Consider the following 27,218-nt stretch of genomic DNA (forward strand, 5'->3'; position numbering starts at 1 on the left):
ACATTCAGACCATAGCAATTACCAGTATGCTGTTTGTCCTCTTATTTTCCTTTTCATAGAAAAATGTAATAAATGGAACATACTAGAAGGATCTATGGGAACAACATTCAGGGAAAATGCCATTCCTCTTCAACCAATCCAGGGAAAACGTACAGAGAAACTCTAATTTTTGTGAGTTTTTGTTAATGCTATGGCAGTATTTCAGCTGTGGGTCACCTGGAAATTTTATCACTGCAGAAGGTGATAAACATTTCATTATACAATGCTCTATTCTTTTATACTTTCCTAGAGGCAATAACTACATATACCGGCAATGAAGATCTTTTTAAATAGACACATGGGGTTTTGAAGCACTTGAGATTTTATTGATTAATTGATTTTTTATTTTTTTACTTTGTGTCAACCATCTCTTAGAATCTGGATTTGGGGGACTGACTTAAGATTGGCTGGGAGAAGTCAGTAGGGAACCTCAGGATTTGTCCAGAAGCTGGGAAGTTTCGTTTGTTTTTTTTTTTTGTGAGACGAAGTCTCGCTCTGTCACCCAGGCTGGAGTGCAGTGGCGCGATCTCAGCTCACTGCAAGCTCCGCCTTCGAGGTTCACGCCATTCTCCTGCCTCAGCCTCCCGAGTAGCTGGGACTACAGGTGCCCGCCACCATGCCCGGCTAATTTTTTTGTATTTTTAGTAGAGACGGGGTTTCACCGTGTTAGCCAGGATGGTCTGGAACTCCCAACCTCAGGTGATTTGCCCACCTCGGCCTCCCAAAGTGCTGGGATTACAGGCGTGAGCCACCGCGCCCGGCCGGAAGTTGTAGTTTTTAAACCAGTTGACTAGTACAGGTGTACCCAAGAGTTTCTCAAAATAAGAGTTACCAGCACCCAAAAGTTACAGTCATCAGCCAGGGCCACAATCCTCTGCTCAGCTCCTCCTGCTGTTGTTCCTCTCTTCCCGAGCCGTTCTCTGACTTTGAGAGCCTCTGCCTGTCCACAGGCCTAGTGTAGACCTCTCCTTCGAGATCTGTCATTTGGGAGGTTATTATAGTAGATGGTGATATGGGTTCAGGGCAGCTAGTTTGCAGTTTAGAATCTCTGCCATGTACTGAAGCCCAAAACTATTAAACTGAGTATACAAGAATGTTTTGGTGCTGCCCTGGCTTCTTGGCTCTACCTTCTTATCTAATCTTAGTTGTCAATGATTTCAAGAGCAAACAGCCAAGGAAGCCTGAAGACCAACAAGAAACTTTGAGCAGACCTGGCTTGCAACTATTTATAAATTAATTTTGTTATTCCTTCTTTCCTATATATGTGTAGTTCCATGAATTCTACTTTGAACTGGTTATAACATCTTACTGGTTCCCTCATGAATGAGTTACATAAAAATTTTGATATGTTTTCATTTTATGTTGTATGAAAGGCATGATTTTTACCTCTGAAAGTATCTTTTAACATTAGGTACATTATATGCTAAGTACTTGTCTAGATACTTTATGTGTTTATTTTGCAGACACACAGAACACATTTGTATATGCCAGGTGCTGTTTTAAGTGATCTATAAGTATTAACTAATTCAATCCTTAGAATAGGACTATGTCATTTAAACTTCTCTTCAGCTCTTATTAGCCCTATCTTATTAAATGGAGGCTGAGAGGCCCAAGGTTGTGTTATTAAATTGTAGGGTCTGTGTGAGGCTGAGGCAACTGCCCTCCCCAGAAGACACTGGGAGCTCCCTGCTAGGGACTAAATGTTTGTGTCCCCTCTGCAATTCATATGTTGAGACCCTAACCCCCAACGTGATGTTATCAGGCATTTGGCAGATAATTAGCTACAGGTGAGGTTATGAGCATAGGCCCCCATAATGGGATCTGTGCCCTTATAAGAAGTGACCAGGAAGCTTGCTCTTTCTCTGTCTCCAACATGAAGGTGTCCTTCTGCAAACCAGGAAGAGGGCCCTCACCAGGAACTGATTGGCCAGCACTGTCATCTTGGACTTCCCAGCCTTCAGGACTGTGACAAATAAATTGCTATTGTAAGCCACCCAGTCTATGGTATCTTTGTTATAGCAGCTTGAGCCAAGATATACCCTCTAATGGTGCTGTAGGATGGGGTGAGGAAAGGCCCCCAGCTCTGTTTTTTGGGAAGCTGCATCTTTATTTTTATTATTTGTTTGAGACAGGGTCTCACTTTGTCACCCAGGCTGAAGTGCAGTGGAACGATCTTGGCTCACTGCAGTCTCAGGCTCCTGGGTTCAAGCAATCCCCTTGCCTCAGCCCCCTAAGTAGCTGGGACTACAGGCACGTGCCACCATGCCCTGCTAATTTTTGTATTTCTTTAAGAGATGGGGTTTTGCCATGTTACCCAGGCTGGTCTCGAACTCCTGAGCTCAAGCCATCTGCCCATTTCAGCCTCCCAAAGTGTTGGGATTACAGGCATGAGCCATCCTTCCAGGCCAGAATCTGCATCTCTAAAGAGCAGATTCTCCTGCCTCAGCCTCCTGTGTAGCTGGGACTACAGGTTCATGCCACCATGCCCAGCTGATTTTTTGTATTTTTAGTAGAGAAGGGGTTTTACTGTTTTAGCCAGGATAGTCTTGATCTCCTGACCTCATGATTCACCCTCCTTGGCCTCTTAAAATGCTGGCCTCTTAAAGTGTGAGCCATCGCGCCCGGCCGGTTTATTTTTTTAAAAATGGCTGGGCACAGTGACTTGTGGCTGTAGTCCTAGCTACTTGGGAGGCTGAGGCAGGAGGATTACTTAAGCTCAAGAGTTGGAGGCTGCAGTGAGCTATGATCGTGCCACTACACACTCCAGCCTGGGTGACAGATCAAGACCCTGTCTTAAAAAAAAAAAAAAAGTATGATTATTATCAGAGTCTCTAGGTGACAGTGAGAGGCAGCCTGGTGCAGGGGAAAGGGCACAGTTGTAATCTGCTAGACTGGGTTCAAATCCTAAATCGGCCATTCAGAGCGTGAATAAATTAGAACTGGCTTAAATTAGCATTTAAAATGTCAACAGGATTAAGTAAGTACTTCCTTCTCACTTTTTCCACAGGAGGTGAGAAAGGTCTCAGCAAGGCCCTGGGAGGGAAGGGCGTGGGGATGAAAGGGATCCAGAGAGTCTGTGCATTGGCAGAGAAGATAGTGTAACTGGCACTGCGGCTGGAGGGCTGGTCCCACAGTGAGCTACAGCCCTGCCCGCTGGCCGTGGGAGAGGCTTAAAACAAACGCCGGAAGCAACTCCCAGCCCCATAAAGATCTGTGACAGGCAGCCCCAGACCTGCCTGCCTTCCTGACTTCTGTTCCAGAGCAAAGGTCATTCAGCCGCTTGAATCAGCCTTTTCCCCCAACCCGGTCCCCAACTTTGTTTACCCGATAAGGAAGGTCAGCATTCAAAGTCAAGAAGCGCCATTTATCTTACCCTGCGCTCTACAAATAGTTCCGTGAGAAAGATGGCCGGGAACTCGATCCTGCTGGCTGCTGTCTCTATTCTCTCGGCCTGTCAGCAAAGTAAGAGGCATGGGAAGTTCGTGTGTGTGCGTGTGTGTGTGCGTGTGTGTGTGTGACAAGGCTTGCGGGAGAGAGAGGGAGGGAGGGAGGGAGATGGGTCCGGTGTTTTGTTTCCTACTTGCCTTTGCAGGTAGCTCTGGGTCCTCAGAGCACAGTCGCCTCAGGGTCACCCATGCCGCCTGCTCCCCTCCTTCCCAGGGGCAAGCAGAGACTGAGAACATTCCAGAGATTAGTTCTCCCAACTGGAACGCTGTGGGGCCTCAGAGCTCAGCGATTCTGCATCATCTGTGATTACGACCCACAGCCCGTTCAAACGAGCGTTAGTAGCCTGCTAACCTGCAGGAAGTGGTGTGAATATTAATTACAAGTATTCCAAAGGAAACGTGCCTGCTTCTAAACCTGGTTGTGATTTCTTGAACGTTGATGTTTTAATTAATGTGTTTTCTTAAATAAACTGCCTATGGTGGTATGATTATCAGATTGAAAAAAACTTCCTTCAGAAATATTAGCTTTAGATTAAGTAATTAGCTCTAAATTTTAAAACAGCTTCCCACTAGGATTATTCAATATCCCGACTGCCTGGTTAAATAGAGGGCTTTTACTCCATGGGAGTCACATTTGCTCAATTCATATTATCTTACCTACAATGTCAGCTGGGGAAAGGGGTCCGAGTGCAAGAGTGCAAGACTTCTTACCAAGCATGCATATTTCTTTATATTTCCAAGTATGCCTGTACCAGGAAATAGGGCCAAGCCGTAGACTGCTCAGGTTACACAAACAGCCAGAAGCAGGAAGGCCTCACAGCTGAGGATCCAGTCCAGGCCTCCGTGCATGCTCAATGTCTTGCCTAGCCAGTCTGTTTTGAGATTGTATGAAGATCTTGAACCTTCAGACTCACGTTTTGTGGTTTGATTCACACAATCTGTTGTGGAGAAGAGCAGGATATTTGTTTCTAATTAAAGAAGCACTTAGACCTGTTAAAAGGAAAACCCTAGACAAATTACATTTAACTGAGTTTAATTGAGCAAAGAACGATTCACAGTTGGGCATGGGGAACAGGAATAGGTTCAGAGAGACTCTGGGGCTGCCACGTGGTAGAAGAAGATTTATGGACAGAAAAAGGAAAGCGACTCCCAGAAAACGGAAGCATATAGTTCACGATGTACGGAGAAACCTTTAGGCCGAACTTAAAATATGTCAGAAGGCAGCTTTAGGCTAAACCTAATTTAACAGGTCTAAGGCTCACTGTTGGTAGCATCCTGACTCACAGGTGCTACCAAACCTGCATGCGCCTTTATCCTAGGCCTGCAGGTCCACAGATGTCCCAAAGCTGACAGAGGTGCTCATCCTCCCTGTTTGCTGCTTGTGCAGGGGGCTGTGTGAACTGGGGCCAGAATGTTAGGGGGCTGGATGGAGTCGGGGTAGGGGTGGGGAGAGAGGAGAGGAGACTGGGTGAATGATGATTAATGGTGGACAGGGAATGTTTAATGACAAGGTGTTAGGGCCGGGCACGGTGGCTCACCCCTGTAATCCGAGTACTTTGGGAGGCCAAGGCAGGTGGATCACGAGGTCTCAAGAGATCGAGACCATCCTGGCCAACATGGTGAAACTCCGTCTCTACTTAAAATACACAAATTTGCTGGACGTGGTGGCATGCTCCTGTAGTCCCAGCTACTAGGGAGGCTGAGGCAGGAGAATCGCTTGAACCTGGGAGGGGGAGGTTGCAGTGGACTGAGATCACAGCACTACACTCCAGCCTGGCGACAGAGCGAGACTCCATCTCAAAGAAAAAAAAAAGATGTTGATGAAGAGTTGAACTTTGTAAAATAATTGAAAAGCTGTATTCTGAGCCAAACATGAGGGACGAGTGGCCGGTGACACAGCCCAAGGAGATTCTAAGAACATCTGCCCAAAGGGGTCTGGCTACAGATTGGTTTTATACATTTTAGGGAGACATAAGACATCAACCAATTCATGTAAGATGTACATTAGTTTGGTCCCAAAAGGCGGGACAACTGGAAGTGGGGCATGGGCTTCCAGGTCATAGGTGGATTTAAAGATTTTCTGATTGGCAATTGATTAAAAGAGTTTATCTACAGACCTCAAATCCATAGAAGGGAGTGCCTGGGTTAAGATAAGGGGTTGTGGAGGCCAAGGTTCTTACTATGCAAATGAAGCTTCCAGGTAGCAGCCTTTGGAGAGAATAGATTGTAAATGTTTCTTATGAGACTTGAAAAGGTTCCACACTCTGTTAATTCTCTCCTGGATCAGAGAAAAGACCTGGCAAGGGAAAGGGATTTTCTACAGAATGTAGACTTTCCCCACAAGAGACAACTTTGCAGGACCATTTCAAAATATGACAAAGAAATATATTTTAGGGTAAAATACTTCAATTTCTTTCAAGGCCTGCTATCTGTCATGTGATGCTATACTAGAGTCAGGCTGGAATTTGGTGTCTTATTTCTACAAAAAGTCTTAAGTGTTAGATTTTTTAAAGGGAAGGTGGGGTTAAAGAAAGACACAGAGAGAGAGAGAGAGAGAGGAGGGGAGGGGGTAGAGGGGGAGAGGAAGAGAGAGAGGCTTTACAACAACACAGGTTTATTACAAAAACCTGTGGAGGCGGGGGACCAGCTTAATGCCAGAGCCCTCCATTGCTTACAGGCTGGGGTATGTATAGGTATGGGCGGGAGGGTTTGGGCAGTATGGCTTGCTGCCCTGGAGGATATTGATAAGATGTTCTTATGTTCAGGTGGTTTGGCCAGGGATGTTCCTTGGGCTCTGTCAGGATTTGATAGGGATATTTCTTCAGTTGGGCCTTTGCTTGGCAGGGTATGATAAAGATGTTCCTGTGTCTTGTGGTCAGGTGGCTAGGCAGGATTTCTCAGGGCCCGAACCCCCATGGAATGTTTCACTTTGACCAAGGTCTGTGAAATGGCAGGGGCTTACAAAATGGTGTAGTTTGGACTAACATTAAGGTCTGTTTTAATGTTAATGCTGGTCAGTTATGCCTGAATTCCAAAGGGAGGAAGATATAATGAGGCACATCTGACACCCTTTCCCCATCATGGCCTGAACTCGTTTTTTAGGTTAACTTTGGAATGCCCTTGGCTGAGAGGAGGACTCCATTTAGATGGTTGGGGGGCTTAGAATTTTATTTTTGGTTTACAAAGGAGAGAGAGATTGTGTAAGAGGGAGACAGAGAGAGGAAGACACAACTGTTTAGCTGGCATTAGGAACCAGAATTTGCTCCTTTTGCAAGTCTGATGTTCATGGAGTTGGGACACCATGTGCCATGGTTGAAGCAGCTTAGGTTTTGAAGACAGACAGAGCTGTATCTGTTGGTCTAGCCACTTCCCAGCTGGGTGTCCCCGTTCAGGATACACTGCCCTTCAATGTCACCATCAAAGAGGGTTTAATGGGACGCTGGGGAGGAAATCCCACCACAGTTCCTGGCCCCATGTAGGCGCTCAGCACTGTCAGTTCCCATCCTAAGGTCCTTCTTCGAAGAGAGAAGTTTCTGCTGCATGGAGAGGTAGAGACAGGGTGAAGGTACCCAGCTGTGGCTGGGTGGGCATCACAGGGGGTAAGGGGCAGAGAGAAAGCTTCCCCTTCACCCTCTGAAGGTTCACTGAACGTCAACTGACAAAAGGCAGATTAATAGGAGAAATATGACAATTTATTTTAATATGCACAGCATGAGAGAATGGTTGCCCAATAATCCAAAGGGGTACAGCAGTTTGTATACCATTCTTCACAGGGGAGGGAGGAAATGGGCAATGCAGACAATTCTTTTGAGTGGTAGTAAACAATTATTAGGGAGAATGAATGGACTGGGAGACAAAGTAACTTGTCAATGATTCTCTGGAATTTGATTGGCCAGAGGGGTAGGCTTAATCTGGTGGGAAAGTTCGTCCAGGTGTGTGCATTCCTCGGTCTTCTTTTCCACATGAGATAATGAGGTCTGAGGGAGGAGACGGCAGGCAATTGTGTTTGTCTTAGGGGGTCTGGTTTCTAGGTAGATAAGGGAGTTTCAGAGGACTGCCCAGCTGCATCCTGTGCCTTGGTAGAGACCACAGGTTGAGACAGGAGGCAGTGGAGAGGTCACAAAGACCTTGAGGCAGCTTCTTTAGTTCAGTCATATTTTGAGGTGCAATATTCTGATTTCCTTCGGTGGGGGGCGGTGGGGGGGTGGTTAACAGAAATACCAAACTCTGTGAAATCTTTTAAAGAGGTTTATTCTGAGCTGATATGAGTGACCATGGCTTGGAGAAAACACAAACCCAAGAAGCCTTCAGTGGGTGGTCCCAAGGCAATTGGGTTACAGTTTGGTTTTATACATTTTAAGGAGGCAGGAATTATAGGCAAAGACATAAATCAGTACATGGAAGGTATCTATTTGTTCGGCCCCAAAAGGTGGGATATCTTAAAGCCAGGGGGCTTACAGATTATAAGTGGACTCAGAGATTCTCAGATTTGCAGTTGTTAAAGGAGTAAAGCTTTGTTTAAAGACTTGAATTCAGCACAAAGAAATGCTTACATTAAGAGAAGGGGTGGCCAGGTGTGGTGGTTCATGCCTTTAATCAAGCACTTTGGGTGACCAAGGTGGGTAGATCACTTAAGCCCAGGAGTTCAAGACCAGCCTGGGCAACATGATGAAATGCTGTCTCTATTAAAAATACAAAAAATTAGCTGAGTGTGGTGGTGCTCACCTATAATCCCAGCCACTTGGGAGGCTGAGGTGTGAGAATTGCTTGAGTCCATGGGTTGCAGTGAGCTGAGATTGTGCCACTGCACTCCATACTGGGTGAGAGTGAGACCCTATCTCAAAAAAAAAAAGAGATAAAGAGGTCATGTGATGCTATACCAAAGTCAGTTGTAAAGTAAGCCACATACTGGGTTAATTTAAAAGAACTGGCCTAATGAGATTTGATGGTTTGTAGGGCGTGACTTAACCCTTGCCTTGCAAGGCCTTAGGTCTTGTCTACAATTCGATGTCTTCTTGCTGCAGCCGGCTTTGTTAGTCTTATGATCCCCATTTTAACCTTAATCCTGGGCAGTTGTGCCTAAACTCCAAAAGGGAGGGGGCACAACCAGGTGTGTCCTACCTCCCTTCCCCTCACGGCAGGGAATTCAGTTTTTCAGGTCTCTCTGGGGTTCCCTTGGCCAAGAGTGGGTCTGTTCAGTTGTTTGGGGGTTAGGATTTCATTTTTGGTTTCTCCTCAGCACATGTGTATCTCTGGAGAAAGCTAGGGAAAGAGGAAAGACAGGCAAAGCAAAAGGAGATTATTATCTAGAGGTTTTAATCAACTCATAAGAAGGGAAATAAAGTTGAAACTCTACAGAAAAGGAGGTGAAATAGCACCCCACTGTCATCATATATTCATCATATATACGTAGATATATTTTAAGACATACTGCTCTGTCGCCCGGGCTGGAGTGCAGTGGTGTGATCTCAGCTTACTGCAGCCTCTGCCTCCCAAGGTCAAGCAAGTCTCCTGCCTCAGCCTCCCGAGTAGCTGGGACTACAGGCGCGCCACTATGCCTGGCTAATTTTTGTTGTTGTTCTTTTTGTTTTGTTTTGTTTTTTTGAGAGGGAGTCTCACTCTGTGGCCCAGGCTGGAGTGCAGTGGTGCGATCTCGGCTCACTGCAACCTCTGCCTCCCGGGTTCAAGTGATTCTCCCGGCTCAGCCTCCTGAGTATCTGGGACTACAGGCACACGACACTGCACCTGGCTAATTTTTGTATTTTTAGTAGAGACGGGGTTTCACCGTGTTGGCCAGGCTGGTCTTGATCACCTGACCTCAAGTGATCCACCCGCCTCAGCCTCCCAAAGTGCTGGGATTACAGGCACGAACTACCGCACCTGGCCCCACTCTCATCATATTATTCCAAAAATAGCCATGGTCTCTCTGAGGCCCCTCACCTGAGAGAACAGAAGGGCTTCTATCCCTTGGGGCTGGAGGTGAGCCCAGCTGAATCCTCTTTCTTGGGGCTGGACTGGGAGTAGGTGGGATATCTCAGTACCTCTTCCATTTACTGAAGCTCATTCCTCACACTTGCTAGTGTCACAAACAGATGCCCATTGGGTGCAATTAGTGTAAGAAAAGATAGCACTTTTAAGGCTTGCTTACTCCCAGCCTCATTTTGAAGCTCTAGGCTCCTGTGCATTACTAATTCATAAGTCTAGGAGCACATACCTTTCATTATTTCCATTTTATAGGTGGAAACAAGAAGACTTGCCAAGTATTTTCTGCAAGGCTGTGAAGCATGTTAGAAGCAATGGTAATAGCAGGTGCAGAGTGGCCAAGTCCTCATTTCCCCCTCAATGGACAAATCCCTTTAGCTGAGCCCATGAGTCATTGGCCTTTCCAGATTGATGCTGCCCTGGAGGGATGGAGCCCAGGGTTGGAGACAGTCAGGGCCCATCTGTACATTCCTTCTCCTCACTCTGCTCTCTCAGGCTGCAGTATGAATGAGAAAACTCCAATCCCAAGCATTTACACACTTTTTTTTTTTTTGACTCGGAGTACAGTGGTGCGATCTCAGCTCACTGCAACCTCCGCCTCCTGGGTTTCAGCAAATCTCCTGCCTCAGCCTCCTGAGTAGCTGGGACTACAGGTGTGCACCACCAAACCCAGCTAATTTTTATATTTTTAGTAGAGACGGGGTTTCACCATGTTGGCCGGGCTTGTCTCAAACTCCTGACCTCAAGTGATCCACTCGCCTCAGCCTCCCAAACTGTTGGGATTACAGGCGTGAGCTACCGGGCCCAGACAGCATTTACACACTTTAGATATTCAGTGACAATGTTTAAATCCTAAACAACAGCTTATTTGTAGCAGAAGGGGATTAGTGGAAGGGAAGAGCCTGCTTTGAGAGCCCTTGCTACACCAGGATCAATATTGACTTCTTGTGAGAGGGGGAGATCATATCCTGTTCCAGTAGGAAACACATTGCCTCTAATACTCTTAACACAGGGAGAGACCCAAACTACACACTTGGTGTGGAATTTTAAAAGGAAACATTTTTAAAATATTAGCAGGTAGGAAACAGATATTGAGGTACTAAAACAAGTCAGACAAGGGGATAGTGGGGGAGACAACTGGTAAGGAGCTAAAACTGAAATAAATAATGTGAAGCGAAATAATAGTTACTGTAACCCAACTGAACGTGGGTCCATTCACCCAGCATAGAGAAACAAACACAAGCACCAGGATTTGCAGTGACAGAAAGGGAAGCATTGATTGCAGGGTGCCAAGCAAGGAAAACTGGGCAGCTAATGCTTAAGACCCTAACTCCCCAATGGCTTTCAGGCAAGGGTTTTAAAATTTTATTTATTTTATTATTATTTGAAACAGGGTCTTGCTCTGTCACCCAGGCTGGAGTGCATTGATCCTGGCTCACTGCAGCCTTGTCCTCCCAGGCTCAAGCGATCCTGCCTACTCAGCCTCCTAAGTAGCTGGAACTACAGGCGTGCACCATCACCACACCTGGTTAATTTTTGTATTTTTATTTTCTAGACATGGGGTCTCACTATGTTGTCCAGGCTGGTCTCAAACTCCTGGGCTCAAGCAGTCCTCCTGCCTTGGCCTCCCAGAATGCTGGAATTACAGGTGTGAACCACCATGCCTAAATGGGTTTTTAAAATTTGTTTTATAGAGATAGGGTCACCCCATGTTGCCCAGACTGGTCTTGAACTCCTAGTCTCAAGTGATCCTCCCACCTCGGCCTCCTGAAATTCTGGATTACAGGAGTGAGCCACCAGACATGGCCCAAGCAAGGGTTTTTAAAAGCAGGGGTATATTTCAGGAAAGCAGAAGGTATAGGAAAAATAATAAATCAATACATGGAGGTTATACCTTGGTTTGGCCTCAAAAGGCAGGATATCTTGACACAGGGGCTTACAGGCCACAGGTGGATTCAGAGATTCTTTGGTTTGCAGTTGGTTAAGGGAGCCAGGCTTTGTCTAAAAACTTGGGGTCAGCAGAAATAAATATTAAGGTTCTAAACTAAAAAGTATCTGAGACAATTTAGAAAATTTATTTTGCCAGGGTTAAGGACATGCCCATGACACAGCCTCAGGGGCTCCTGACAACATGTGCCCAAGGTGGTCAGGGCACAGCCTGGTTTTATACATTTTAGGGAGATATGAGACATCAATTCATCTATGTCAGATGTACATTGATTCAGTCCGGAAAGGCGAGACAACTCAAAGTCTGTATCCAGGTCATAGGTAGATAGGAGACATTCTTTTGAGTTTCTGATTAGCCTTTTACTGAATTGAAGGAAGCAATCAGATATGTATTTGTCTCAAGTGAGCAGAGGAATCACTTTGAGTTCTGTCTGTCCTTTGTCCACAAGGAATTTCCTTGTGGGTAAATTGTGAGGGAGCTATGTAGTTTTTTTTTTTTCCTTTTTTTATCTGGGGTCTAGGCAAAGTGGCTCACATCTGTAATCCCAGCACTTTTGGAGGCTGAGGCGGGTGGATCACTTGAGGTCAGGAGTTCAAGACCAGCCTAGCCAACATGGTGAAACCCCATCTCTGCTAAAAATACAAAAAACTAGCTGGGCATGGTAGCACATACCTGTAATCCCAGCTACTCAGGAGGTTGAGGCAGGATAATTGCTTGAACCCAGGAGGTGGAAGTTGCAGTGAGCTGAGATCATGCCACTGCACTCCAGCCTGGGCGACAGAATGAGACTCTGTCTCTTAAAAAAAAAAAATCTTTATAGCTGTCTTATTTAGGTATAGAATGGGAGGCAGGTTTGTCCAATGCAGTTCCCAGCTTGACTTTTCCCTTTGGCTTAGTGATTTGGGGGTCCCGAGATTTATTTTCCTTTCACGAAAATAAAGTGTGTGTGTGTGATTCTCTGCAGGCCCCTCAGGAAGAAATTTAGAACAGGGAATGGTGGTCAGAATTCAGTCCTCAGTTCCCGCTTAGCTGAGGTCCATGTGACAGTGGTCAGCATTTTCCATCTGATGGAGGTCCTGGTTTCTGAGAAACAACTCAAGAACCCATGTGAAGACATTATCTTTAGTTTCTATAGGGAACCAAACGTCTTGTAACTCTGTCTTATTTGGGTGACTATTATTTAAACTATTATTATCTTCTCGCTTAGCGGGACTGAAGGCTAGCAAGGTGCTTGGAATTTCCCTTGAAGGAACTCAAGAGTTTTTATTTCCGTGCTTGAGGTGGCTAGCAGGTCCCTAAGAGTGTTCCTGGCTCTGTCTCAATGCCAGAAGTTTATTATGGGGTGAAAAGAGGAAGTTAAGGACAGGAGGCAAGACCTATTGAAGGCTCAAAAACTGACAGAGGAGGAAGTATGGATGTGGAAGTGAAAGAAGTCCACAGGGCTCATCACAAGATGAAGGTGGTCCCAGGCATCAGAGTTGATTATCTAACGAAATAAAGGAGAAGAAAGTCATACTGTTTTATAACAGGGAAACGTTGGCAGGTAGGAGCCATCATCCCCAAAGTTTTCTTGTACCTGCTGGGCAAGGTGTCAGAGCCCTGGCAATGGAAAGTGATTGGCCCACAGGGAGTAAGAATTTACCGACAACAGTATAGGTTTGAAAAGGAAAGTTTTATTAGATTGAGAGAAAGCTGCAGAAGAGTGCAGCGGGCTGCCTCAGCGAGAGGACTGAGCGCGCTGGGGAGGATTTTCCTTAGGGGTATTTATGGACCTTAAAGCAAGAGCTTAGGGGTAATTTGGTCCGTATTAGCCACGTATGTCGTGATAAATGATTACATTTGTAGACATTTTGGTGTCGTAATGTCAGCAAGGGTTGCACAATGAGTTTTGTCATGCATGCATTCCGGAGATGTATAGAGGTAGAGAAAGTCTAGTTACGTATAAATTTTGGGGAAAGAAGCCTGGAACCGGCCTTAGATATAGGGAAGATCAATTATTTCTAAACTCCTCAGATAAGGAGTTCTGCCTCTGGATGGTCGGCTTCATGGCCACCAGGTGGTCTTTGCTCTCTTTAGTGGCCCCTCCCTCCTGGCTTCCTCATCTCCAGGCAATCTTTATGTCACTATAGATTCATCTGCATTTTGAGAATTTTATATAAATGAAATTATTCAGTAGTACTCTTTTTTAAAATCCTTGCTTTCATTCAGCATAATTATTTTGAGATTCACTCATTTTTGGGGGGTATCAATAGTTTATTCCTTTTTCTTATTGTTAAGTAATATCCCATTGTATGGCTCTATCATGATTTATTTATCTGCTCACCTGTTGATGGATACTCTTATGAGTCAGGGTTCTCCGGAGAAACAGAATCAATACATACACTCACACATAGACACACACAGAGAGAATTATTTTAAGGAATTGGCTCACACAATTGTGGGGGCTGGCAAGTCTGAAATCTGCAGGAAAGGCTGGTAGGCAAAAGTTGATGTTACAATCTGGTGTTGAAGGCAGTCTGGAGGCAGAAGTCCTTTCTCTTTGGGGGACCTCAGTCTTACCTCCTAGGGCCTTCAACTGATTGGATGAGGCCCACCCACATTAAGGAGGGTAATCTGCTTTACTCCGAGTCAATTGATTTCAATATTAATCACATCTAAAAAAACACCTTCACAGCAACATTTAGGCTGGTGTTTGACCAAACAACTAGGCACTGTATGCTAGCCAAGCTGATGCATAAAATTAGCCATCACAGAGTTGTTCCTGTTACAAACAAAGCTGCTGTGAATATTTGTGTACAATTCTTTGTACTGAAGGAAATAAAAATATTTTACCCAAGATAGATTTCTTTGACAGATTTTGAAATGGCCCTGCAAAGCTGTTTTTTGTGGGGGAACTTTGCATTGTGGAGAATCTCCATGAATGCAGCAAGGCCTTCCCTTGTCCAGATCTGGGAGAGATTAATGGAGTCTGACACCTGTAAAGATCTGGAAGAAACACTTACCATCTATTTTCTCTGAGGGGCTGCTATCTGTGAGATTTCGTCTGTATAACATGACTCCCTTGGCTAGCTGAGCCTCCTCTTCTTCCCCTCCCATATCCTGTCTTGCCACTAAAACCTGACTTACCACCATAACCTGTTTTTTTGGCCATGTTCTGAGCCTGCATTGCTTCTGTGAACCCAAAATATCTGATAGGTCTCAACCAATTTAGAAAGTTTATTTTGTCAAGGTTAAGGACATGCCCGTGACATAGCCTCAGGAGGTCCTGATGGCATGTGCCCAAGACGGTCAGGGTACAACTTGCTTTTATACATTTCAGAGGGACATGAGACATCAATCAGTATGTGTAACATGTACATTGGTTTGGTCTAGGTAAGGCAGGACAAATCAAAGCAGGGGCTTCCAGGTCATAGATAGATAAGAGATAAAGGTTGCATTCTTTTGAGTCCTTGATAAGCCTTTCACTGAATACACAATTTAGTCTGGCTCAGTGAATCTGCTTTTTTTTTTTTTTTTTTTGAGACAGAGTTTCACTCTTGTTGTCCAGGCTGGAGTGCAATAGCGTGATCTCGGCTCACTGCAACCTCTGTCTCCCAGGTTCAAGTGATTATCCTGCCTTAGCCTCCTGAGTAGCTGGGATTACAGGCATGCACCACCACGTCCAGCAAATTTTTTGTATTTTTAGTAGAGACAGGGTTTCTCCATGTTGGTCAGGCTGGTCTCGAACTCCCGACCTTGGGTAATCCACCCGTCTCAGCCTCCCAAAGTGCTGGGATTACAGGTGTGAGCCACCGTGATCGGCACATTTTTACATAAGCAATCAGATATGCGTTTGTCTCAGATGAGCAGAGGGTGACTTTCTGTCCAGCACCTGTGAAGATAAGCTTTTCCTTGTGGGCAAATTGTGCTTTGTAGCTATCTTATTTAGGAATTAAAATGGGAGGCAGGTTTGCCTGCTGGAGTTCTCAGCTTGACTTTTCCCTTGGCTTAGTGATTTTGGGGTCCTGAGATTTATTTTCCTTTCACATTTCTGTAGCCTCAAGATGGCATATGAACTTCTGTACCTCACTGTGGAGCGGGGTCTTTGTTCTGAAGGCTGCTATGTATACATATGAAATAAATGTGTGTGATCTTTCTTTTAACTTCTGTTAATTAATCTGCCTCATGTCAGTGATTTTCAGTGAACCTCCAGGGGGCCAAGGGCTTTGGCCCCTACAGTATGGACATACAATTTTGTTTCTCTTAGGGAAATACCTATGAATGGAATGACTGGGTTATACATTGGAGGTATGTCTAACTAAAAGACTCCCTTCCAAACTGTTTTTCAAAGTGGTTGTACCGTTTTACATTCCCACCAGCATTGTATGAAAGTTTCAGTTGCTCTCATATCCTCTCCTGTCTTTTTTAATTGCTATCATCTGTCTTTTTGATTTTAGACATTGTAATAGGTATGTAGTACTATCTAATTGTGATTTAAATTTGCATTCCACTAATGACTAATGACGTGCCCCATCTTTAACGCAACATTTCCCTTTACTTGCAGGTTATTTTGCTTTGCAAGTTGGAAAGGCAAGATTAAAATACAAAGTTACGCCCCCAGCAGTCACTGGGTCACCAGAGTTTGAGAGAGTATTTCGGGCACAGTAAGTAATGCTTCTTCCACCCTTCATGGATCTGTGCCTGCCATACAGACACAATTCCTGACTAGGGGAAAGGGATATGGAGAAGACCCTAAGTTCATGTGCAATATCTAGTTATAACAAGTCACTCTTCACAGCCAAGACCGTTCTCAGAATCCAGAAAGTTTGAAGGGTTCGGGGCATGAAGTCTCTGCCCACATCTATTACCAATTCAGCAGGGTATATTTACAGAAAAGGCTGGGATCTCAGGAGGGACTGCTGTGTCTCCCAAGGAGGGTCACTGGGTCAAAGAGGCCCCCTGGAGCCTTGGGAGACCACAATAGTCTGAAGTCGGATTAGTTATGCTACAATTTTCTATCTTATTTTTTCCTCCCTACTTCAAAACAGAGGTAGATCAGGATTAATCTTCTGCCAGTTTCTCTGTGAACCATTTCTTAAAATCAGACACCTGTAAGAATGAGAAAGCTTGCCAGCTCACATGCATGCGCCATGTTTTTTGATCATCTTGTGCTCCTTGTTTTTTCAGACCCATACAAAATGTTCCACCATTAACACCGTGAACTTGCCTGCTGCAGGAACGCTAGGGCGTACTTTATATTTCATCCCCCAAAATACGTGCTTTAAGAAACATTTCATGCATCACTACTGATATATCATTGGGTTCTTTTGTTACCATCGTGGGATTTTTCATTTATGTTTACAAGTGAGATTGGCCTACACTTTGCCTTTCTTGTCTGGTTCTTGTCTCATTTTGATACAGATGAACCTAGTGTCAAATGAGTTGGAGGAAGCATCCTGTTCTACTTTCTCAGAGAATTTTAATAAGGTTGGAAGAGTGTGTTCCTTCAAGGTTGTGTAGAACTTGCCTTAAAATAATCTGGGCCTAATGTTTTTCTGGTGGGAAATTTTTAAATTATGGGATTTGCATTCTTTAATGATTATTGGACTAGGCAGGCTTTTTGTTACATCTTGAATCAATTTTGGTAGGCCTTGGTCCTTGAGATGATAACATTGGTCTTCTGATTACCCACTTGCTCCAAGGAGGGTTTTACAGACTACTCCCTAGGCTTGAAAGCGTGGGGTGAATACCACCGGGAGTATACGAGATAATTGTAAGAGGTGTGTAGACTTGGTTTTAAATAACATTGAACTACATGATGAGAAGTCATTCTCATTTCAATTATCTTTGAATCCTTATGGTTAAGTCAAGTGGAAAGTATTGGTTTGGAGCCAGCATGTCCCACACCTCAAAATTAATGTTTATTTTTATCAAAGTAATTTATGTACGTGATCTGAAGATAAAGTGGGATTACAGGTTTTATGACAACAAATAACTCTTCCTTGTCCCTACCTCCCCTCTCCCTCTATCCCTAGAGATAACCCTTTTTGATTACTACTTTGGGTATTTACTTCTGTATTTCTAAACATTATACTTTCACTGCTATTTATTGATTCACAAATTTTAGACATTGTCAGTTGGCTTCTTTTTATGGAAGAAATAATTTCATGCTCCTTTACTTCCTCTTTTCCTTACCTCATCCTTCCAGTAACATTATATCACTCTGTTGAGTTAAATCAATAGCCAATGTTTATATTATTGTGATTAAGAAAATAATGTTGAAAGCAGGGCCTTATAGTATACTGTGGTTACATTTCCTTCTTGTGCAATTTTTTTCCCCTAGGGTTAATAATTGCTCTTTATTTCTTTGTTTGCTTAGTTTCATGCCCAAATCTTCTGCAGAACTGAAAATCTCCTTTCGTTACATTCAAATGCATTAGATAATCTAGTAATACATTTTTCTGTCTTGGAGTCATTTCTGCCTGAGTCCTCCACTTTTCGCTTCAAGTTGTGGGATGCTCTTGGTGCTTGCTGCACAGCTGCTATCCTGGGACTTCCTGTCACCATCCTAGAAATTTCCCTTATACTGTCCTGATTTGGATTTCCTGGACCTCCTGTTTTCCTGTTTATTGGGTTTCTCTCTCTTTTTAGTGGAGTACACCCTTCAGAAGCTTCCTGAGAGAGGGTGAATGTTTGGTAAAGTTTTGAGACTTCACATATCTGAAAATGCACCTTTATCTTGCCTCACAGTTAAGGGATGGCTTGGTTACATGCATTTCTGTATTAGAAATCCTTACCCTCAGAGTTTTTGAAAAAATTTGCTCCATGGCTTCCTAGTTCCCACTGATATTGTTGAGATGTTCTGTGCTATTCTGCTTCTGGACCTTTTGTTTGGAAACTATGGAAGCTTCAGGATCTTGCCTGGCCTACTGTCCCGAGATGTTAATAGCATTGTGCTTGTTGAGAGGCTTTTTCTTCACTGTGCTCAACCCCAGGTGAGGCCTTTTCACAGCCTGAAAACTCATGTCCTTCTGTTTTAGAATTGTTTTTTGTTTTGAGACAGGGTCTCACTGTTGCCTTGGCTGAAGTACAGTGGCACAATCTCAGCTCACTGCAGCCTTGACCTGCCAGCCTCAGGCAATCCTCCTACCTCTGCCTCCTGAGTATCTAGGACTACAGATCCGTGCTACAATGCCCTGCTAATATTTGTATTTTTTGGTAGAGATAAGGTTTCACCATGTTGCCCAGGCTGGTCTCAAACTTCTGGGCTCAAGCAATCTGCCCACCTCAGCCTCCCAAAGTGCTGGGAATACAGGTGTTAGCCACTACTCCTGGCCCAGAATATTTTTTAATCTTATTTCTTCCCCCAGATTTCCTCTCCTTCATTTTCTCTGTTCTTTCATTCTTAAAACACATACTAGTTGTGTGTTAACCTCCAGGACTGATCCTCTAGTTTTCTTTTATCTTCAGGTTTTCATATTTTTGGATTTTTGTTCTTTCAGAGGAATTTCCTCAACTTCTAACTTTTTATCTGAAATTTGAGATATCATAATTTTAATTTCCAATAACTTATTTTTATTCTCTGATTGCTTTTTAGTTGTTGGTGCTGATGTTAAACCGTCCCTTTTTTATTTCATTGATGTAGTTTATTCTCTTATATTTGAGGATTTTAATTATAATTTTAAAAATTCTCTGTAACATTTCTGTTTCTTCCAAGTATCTTTGTGTCTTTTTTGGCCTTTGTCTTTCATTTATATTTATTATTTACCCATTAAGTATTTATTGAGCACTTCTGTGTACTGGGCATTGTTATAATAGCTTGGCCTAGATCCATGAACAAATCCCACAAAAATCCTTGCCCTCTTGGAGTTTGCTGAGGAAGCCAGAAAATAAACAATAAGCAGATGATATTATAAGAAAATAATATAAGCTGGGCATAGTAGCTCACACCTGTAATCCCAGGGACTCAGTAGGCCCAGGCGGGCGAACTGCTTGAGACCAGAAGTTCAAGAGCAGCCTGGGCAACATAGCAAGAGCCCCCTCTCTCTATTAAAAAAAAATTTAAAAATTAGCCACATGTGGGTACATACCTGTAGTCCTAGCTACTTGGGAGGCTGAGGTGGGAGGATTGGTTGAGCCCAGGAGTTCAAGGCTTCAGTGAGCTATGATCATGCCACTATACTCCAGCCTGGGCAACAGCGAAAGACCCCAACTCAAAATGAAAGAGAAAATCATATATTATGTTAGAAGGTAATTGGTGCTAAAAAACAAAAACAAAAAGGATAGCATTGTAAGAGGGTATGGGATGGGTTCCTGGGGGGTAAGTTGGGTGGTCTGTGATGTACAATAAGGTCCCGCTGAGAAGGTGGCATTTGTGAACATGTAGAGAAAGAGCTCTTGGGTCAGAGACAATAGTCAGGGAAAAGCCCTTAGCTGGGGATACACCCAGTGGGTTAGTCAGGAGGTCAGGGGGCTGCAGGGAGCCTGGCAGGGAGTGGGAGGAGGTCAACTCAGAGAGGTCATAGACGGCTGGGTCACACTGGGCCTTAAAGGCCACTGTAGGGGACTTTGGCTTTTCTCTGAGTGAAATGGAAAGTCATGACAGGGTTTTAAGCAAAAGAGTGACATGATCTTATATTTTAAAAGGAGAATCCTGTTTGCTTTGCTGAGAAGAGCCTGTATAGAGGCATTGGTAGAAGCAGAAAATGCATTTAGAATTCCAGGCAAGAGATGATGGTGGCTGTGTTGCAGAATTTTTGCTCCTTAGTTCAGCTAAAACTGGGTTCTTGTCACATGGCCAGGAAAGATTAGGCGTGCTGACGCATTGAAGGGTGAGTAGAGCAGAATTTATTGGATGTAAAGGAAAAAAAGAAAAAAAAAAAAAAAGAAACTCAACAAAGCGGGAGGGGGTCCTACTTACAGGCCCCTGCCTCGCAGATTAATTCCAGGTCACCACCCACGAGCTGGAGACCAGGCTCCTCCCTCTGCACAAGATTCGAACTTCCTGTGGCTCCACCCTGTTCCTCCAGTGAGCATGCAGGCTTTATTCAGAAAGAATCAGTCTGGAAAGGGCAGGCAAGCGGGGGCAGTTCTCCCTCAGGGTGGCAAGTTTCATCCTGGACCAGCAGTCCGGGCTTTCAGCCTTCAAGCTTTTTTAGACTTGAGGGTGGGGTTTCACCAGGGACCCTTGGCTGTCTCCTGTCTCTGTCGGCTAGAGCCAGGGAGATAGCAGTGAAATGATGGGAAGTGGTCAGGTTCTGGATATATTTTGAGGGTAGACTCATAGAATTTTCTGACATAATGAATGTGAAGTGTGAGAACAGTCAAGAATGATTCTTGGATTATTGGCCTGAGCATCCATCCCAAAGGATGGCCTTGCGATGATCTGAGATGGAGAAGGCTGCAGGAGAACTGGTTTTGGGGAAGTATTAGGAGGTTCTGTCTTGACATGTTGTGTCTGAGATGTGACTTAAGGAGAGGCCTTAAGCATTATGATCTACTAAGCTATTTGGATTGTTTATGATTGCATCATAAACTGACAAATACATTGTTGGTTACACCTCCAAGTAGAGAGGCAGCTGGATAAACAAATCTGCATTTTAGGAGAGAGATCTGAGCTGGAAATATAAATTCAGGGGTCATTGGCACAGGAAGATGATTTACAGCCATGAGACTGGATAAAATCACTTAGGGGAGTGTGTGTAGGTGTATTAGTCCGTTTTCACACTGCTGATAAAGACATACCCGAGACTGAGCAATTTACAAAACAAAGAGGTTTAATTGGACTTACGGTTCCATGTGGCTGGGGAAGCCTCACAGTCATGGAGAAAGGCAAGTCACATTTTACATGGATGGCAGCAGGCAAAAAATGAGAGAGCTTGTGCAGGGGAATGCCTCTTTTAAAAGCCATCAGTTTTGTGTTTTCTTTTTTTTTTTTTTTGAGATGGAGTCTCACCCTGTCACCCAGGCTGGAGTGCAGTGGCCACAATCTTGGCTCACTGCAACCTCCGCCTCCCAGGTCAAGCAATTCTTGTGCCTCAGCCTCCTGAGTACTGGGACTACAGGTGCCTGCCACCATGCCTAGCTAATTTTTTGTATTTTTAATGGAGACAGGGTTTCACCATGTTGACTGGGCTGGTCTTGAATGCCTAAACTCAGGTGATCCGACTGCCTTGGCCTCCCAAAGTGCTGGGATTACAGGTATGAACCACTGTACCCGGCCTAAAACCATCAGATCTTGTGAGACATATTCACTGTCACAAGAATAGCATGGGAAAGACTTGCCTCCGTGATTCAATTACCTCCCACCAGGTCCCTCCTACAACACGTGGGAATTCAAGATGAGACTGGGGTGGGGACACAGCCAAACCATATCAGTAGGTAAAGAACAAAAGAGGACTGAGCCCTGATGGCATCAGGAGGTCAAGATGATGACAAGGGTCCTGCAGAGAGATCTGAATAAAGGAGATCTTAGAGGTTTTACCCAAACATCTGGTATTAATAATTCTCAACTGGCTGTTAAGAAAGAGGCATTAGAGAGTGATATGGAAGCTCCATGTGCATGGCTGGGGCTTATGATTGGTCAGGAGGCAGCTTTCTTCTGGAGAACCCTCAAAGTATCTGTAGGTCATCTTTCTGGTACCACTTAGTTTCTCTAGAGAAAACCCTTTAAACCTCCTTCAGGGGTTGAAGGAAAGAGGGGTGGAGATAGGATAATAGGCCTGACTTTTGAGAGTGCAGTAGTAAAGACAGGAAGGTTTTTCGACTGTGCAGTGTGCAGCATGCAGATTCTGACTGTTTTCAGGACAGAATTTTACCCCCACCCTCTATTATTCCTGAAGTCCCTAACAGTCTCTGGTTCTGTTTCTCCAGGCAATAAGCCTCCCACCTCCTGTGATGGGGAGCAGGCTGGGGCTCAGGAGTGGGAAGCAGAGGTGGAGGGCAGCTAAGCCCTCCTTATTCAGTTTTTCAACCACTCTTAAGTTCCAGCCTTTGGCCTCTAAGGTACCTGGGGTGCCCAATTCCTGAGCTTCTTTTGGTTCTGGGGTAAGGATGGTCTCAGTCTTCATTGCTTCTTCCTTCAGCAGGCACATAGGTTTCAGCTTTCTGCACTCTACCAGTCCAGCCACTGTTCCTCCGTGTGCTGTCTTTCCCGCAGAATTTTGCTAATGGCTCTCTTCCACTCTTGAGAGATTGTTTGGAGGTTCCAGCAGGGGAGCATAGCTACTCATATACCCTTGACCGAAAACTGGTCCTCCTCTATGGAGGATGGTTGTCCTCTTTGACTGAGCATGCAGTTTTGGGAGGGACGCACATGGAGTGGGGAGGGAGGAAGGGAACACCCGCCTAGCCAGCCAGATCAGCCGAATCAACCCTGGCAATTGATGGGGTGACAGATGTTGCAGCCAGATTACCCTCACTTCCTCTCGTTTATTCTTGTGTCTGCTCTCATTCTCTTTGTTCTTGATTACTCATATCTATTTTTTATTCTTTAACTAGCATTTTAGTGAAGCTTCAGAAGTGAGAAGAAATGAGCATGGGTTCAATCTGCCATGTTTAACAGGAAGTCATCATGATACATTTTTGATATCCTGTGCACACCCATTTTCCCTTGTCAACAAAAAGAGTCAAACTCTATAAAATACTTAAAGAGATTTATGTATGTATTTATTTATTTTTAGCCAGAATCTCACTCTGTCGCCCAGACTGGAGTGCAATGGCGCGATCTTGGCTCACTGCAACCTCCCCTTCCTGGGTTCAAGCGATTCTCTTGCCTCAGCCTCCCGAGTAGCTGGGACTACAGGCATGTGCCACCACACCCGGCTAATTTTTGTATTTTTAGTAGAGACAGGGTTTCACCATCTTGGCCAGGCTGGTCTCAAAGTCCTGACCTCAAGTGATCCACCCTCCTCGGCCTCCCAAAGTGCTGGGATTACAGGCATGAGCCACCACACCCAGCCTGAAGAGATTTATTCTGAGCCAAATATGAATGATCATAGCCCATGCCACAGGCCTCAGGAGGTCCTGAGAACACGTGCCCAGTTTGTTTGGGGTGCATCTTGGCGTTATACATTTTATGGAGATATGAAACTTCAATCAAATACATTTAAGAAATACATTGGTTTTGTCCAGAAAAGTGGGACAATGTGAAGTGTGGTGGGGTGGGAGCAGGGGGCTTCCAGCTTATAGGTAGATTTAAAATTTTTCCTGGTTGACAACTGGTTGAGTTTATCTAAAGACCTGGGATCAACAGAAGGGAATGTCTGGGTTAAGATAAAGGATTATGGAGACCAAAGTTCTTGTTTGCAGAGGAAGCCTTCAGATGGTAGGCTTCAGAGAGAATAGTTTGTAAAATGTTTCTTATCAGACTTAAAGTCTGTGTTGCTGTGAATGCTGAAGAGGTATAAGGGGGTATGTCTGACTCTCACTTTCCATCATGGCCTGAAACAGCCTCTCAGGTTAAATTTTTAAAAGAGCCCTGGCTGAGGAGGAAGTCCATTCAGATGGTAGGGGGGGCCTTAGAATTTAATTTTTGGTTTACACCCTATTCAACAGAGAAAGAATCTCATGGTCAGAGCCGTCAGCAATCATTAGTATCTAACTAGAATTTAGTAACTTTTTGCTTTCATTGGATTTATTTTTATACTTAACCTTTATTTAGAAAGCTACACTCTTTCTGCACTTGTAATGATGTAAAATTTATTTTTTCTTAATTTAAGCAAAAAAGAAGCTGATTTGTAGAAAGATAGTGATACATTAAAAGGCTAAAACTTTGACAGTGTTAGATTAATGCTTGAAGTTTGGGAGACACTATGCTATTTATAAAAATCATCACGGGAGGAAATTCCAGATCTTCCCACTTTGTCTTTCATGATCTGAAAACTTGTTGGGAACTACTGGGTATCAAGCAGGCTAAGTCCCTGGGCCACTTCTTGGTTCTATTTTTATTCTCATAGTTTCCACAAATTTGACTTTCTTTGAAGTTATTTTGCTCTCCCTCCTCTTCTATATCTGGAATCCTCTTGTCCCAGGAATAAAACTGAACACCATTTCCAAGTATTTCTCTCAAGTTACTATTTATAAAGTAAGTACTGTATACAAACCCAGTTTCCTTGTTAGAGATGTTTTGCTTTGTTGGATTAATCATGGTAGAACAGAGAGTAGTTAAAAAATGACGATCAATAATCAGGACAGATTTGGAGCCAGGAAATACTTTGAGCAACAACACAGTAGTTGTTCCCCTGGTTTCTCACTGAAGAGTGAATGGGGATGGCTCCACTCCATACTTTGAATTTCTTCTTGAATTTTCCCAGCCCTAGCCCAATTTTTGCCTTAGATTCTAAGGCGTAGGATAAATCGGGCCAAACCAAATCAAGAGTCATTGCTTGCAAAGCCATTTAGACTTTATCTGAAGTAGTTAGAGCAGAATTCCCTGGGATAACCAGTTCAGTCCAAAGCCTACTTGGTTATCTGTTTTTTTCCCGGAGGAGGAATGCACTGTCTTTTCTGGCTCTCCTGGACCAGAAGCACTGGTTTCCCTTTGCCTCTTTGGAAGGACTTAGAGCTTAGAGGTCCAGCCTTTTCCCTACCCTTTTCTCCTGCTGATTTTGCCCTCAGCATAGCCAAGAAGCCCAAAGTTATGACTAATTCTATCTTTAGGTGGACCTGGACATCTCATCAGCGTCACTTCAAGGTTCACTGATCCTAAAGGACTGTTTCTTGTTGGAAGGTCATCTCAGGGTGGGTATCTATTTGTGAGCAGAGCTGATATGGAGTCCAGCCTTTCTGAGTTACTAGCCCTGGGCTCCTTAAAATCTCCATTCACTTCCTCTTCCCTTCCTTACAGGAGAGGACTTACAGATGACAGTCTCTAGAGTCTTGCCGTCTTTTGCCAGAATACATTTTTTAAAATTGTGAAAATAGCAACTATAATTTCACCAAGGACCATTCCTTTGCGTTATTACTGAATTTAGAAAATTCTATCTCATCTAATCTGAGCACCTTGATCTCTTTAGAGTAAAGTCATTTTATAAAATCTAAAAAGTAGATCCAAGTAATAAATTGATTTTCTTGCAATGTAAATACATTTCCTCTGATTCTACCTTCACTGGAAGGGGAGAATAGCTGCTGACCTCACTCCTTTTCATGTGCTGAAAGACCATTATTAAGCATCTTTCATCTTCTGGATTTTGAGGCTAGGGAGCACTAATTCTTCAGCTTTTTTTCCTCCAACCATTTAGAAATTTTGGTTCTCTTTAGACAAAAATTTTTAATATTATTTCTAAACCTGGAGTCTAGATGTATATCTAGTATACTAATAATGGTTTCTTTGATGCTGGTTAAGACAGAAGAATTGCCTCTTAGTTCTTGTGAATGCACTCCTATTTGCTTAATGCCGAATTATTCAGTTCCTGTTCCAAAATTAACCTGCCACAAGGCACAGGTAAGCCTGATCATCGTGAGTCTCGGTACCCTTTAGAAATATTAGCCTCTTCTCATTCTACTGTGATTCTGTATTTTTTTTTTTACATTTTATTAACTTTTTAATGTCATTTTGAATTCTGATTCTGAAATTTGGAAATTAAAACTAGTGACCTTAATGCATGTCTAAAAACTATGGAGAAAAAGAAAATTTACAAGAATAGTGATTTTTCAGATATTGTGCAACTATAAGATTACAGTAATGTGGGCAACTGGCTTTTGTAATAAGTGGGAAAAAAAGAGACAGTAAACATATTCCTGTTTTCTTACAAGTGTAACCATCATGGACAATAGCAGAAAGCACTAGATGCCCTTATCTACTGAATTATTATAAAGGGCTGGGGGCTGGGCGCAGTGGCCCGTGCCTGTAATCACAGCACTTTGGGAGGCCAAGGTGGGTGGATCACTTGAGGTCAGGAGTTCAGGACCAGCCTGGCCAACGTGATGAAACCTCGTCTCTACTAAAAATTACAAAAATTAGCTGGGCGTGGTGGCACATGCCTGTAATCCCAGCTACTTGGGAGCTGAGGCAGGAGAATCATTTGAACCCAGGAGGCGGAGGTTGCAGTGAGCTGAGATCACGCCACTGCACTCCAGCCTGGGTGACCGAGTGAGACTCCATCTCAAAAAAAAAAAAAAAAAAAAAGAGATCTCCCAAAATGACAGAGTGACTCTGTGTGATGAGCTCCTCAAACTCCAGTGTCCTTACCAATACCAAGCAGCATCTGTCACATAATCCGGGAGATTCTCCAGGTGGTCAGGGGACAAGAGGGAGCTGGGAGGTGGAGGAACTGCAAATCTCCTTTCCCTGCATGCTCTTCGTGTTCCCTACAAGCAGCACCACTGAAGGGCAGTGGTGGGACTCATGCTCTCCTGCCACCAGCCGCCACCTCCCTATTGTGTCCCACTCAGAGTTACTTGACAAGGAGCAATTTAGACAGTTACACGTCTTTATAAAAAGATTAACTCCAGCAACCTCTCATCCCCAAGCCTTTTCTGAGCATATTAACCTGTTGCCCTGATCCCAGTCAGTGTAATCATCCAAAAGACCGCCCAGGGTCCAAAGTCAGAAGACCAAGGCCAGGTCATCCATTCAGAGTGCAAACGGCTCATGGCAGTGTACAGCCCACTGGTTCAGGATGAGTCACCTAAACAAGAAGAGAAAAAATCAGAAGCAAACAGAAAACCTGCAAGAAGCAAACTTCCTTTGAATTGCTTTGTCTGTTTTTATTTAGAAAAAGACCTACTGTGAACCTGTCATTAGAAATGGCTCATGAGGTTTTCCTTAGGAGAATGTTTCCTATTTTCTGAACAAAGTTGTTGCAAGCAAAGTTGCATATTGT

The 27,218-nt window shown here is 44.0% G+C and overlaps 1 protein-coding gene across 5 annotated transcripts in view; it reads left to right on the forward strand.

Moving 5' to 3' along the window:
• Positions 1 to 3,050: 3,050 nt before the first annotated feature.
• MGST2 (microsomal glutathione S-transferase 2) overlaps positions 3,051 to 27,218 on the forward strand; it is a 64,747-nt gene continuing 40,579 nt past the window's right edge. For 2 of the 5 annotated variants that reach the window (XM_055111849.2, XM_057302166.2), the window contains exons 1-2: positions 3,115 to 3,501; positions 15,959 to 16,058. In XM_055111849.2, coding sequence (XP_054967824.1) covers positions 3,444 to 3,501; positions 15,959 to 16,058 — 158 coding nt within the window. In that variant the 5' untranslated portion in view covers positions 3,115 to 3,443. Of the gene's footprint in view, positions 3,502 to 15,958; positions 16,059 to 27,218 lie in introns of all 5 variants that reach the window. The other 3 variants (XM_003820677.5, XM_008974125.5, XM_008974123.5) reach the window with 3 other exon arrangements.

This window comes from Pan paniscus, chromosome 3 (assembly GCF_029289425.2).
Source record: "Pan paniscus chromosome 3, NHGRI_mPanPan1-v2.0_pri, whole genome shotgun sequence".
NCBI lineage: Eukaryota > Metazoa > Chordata > Mammalia > Primates > Hominidae > Pan > Pan paniscus.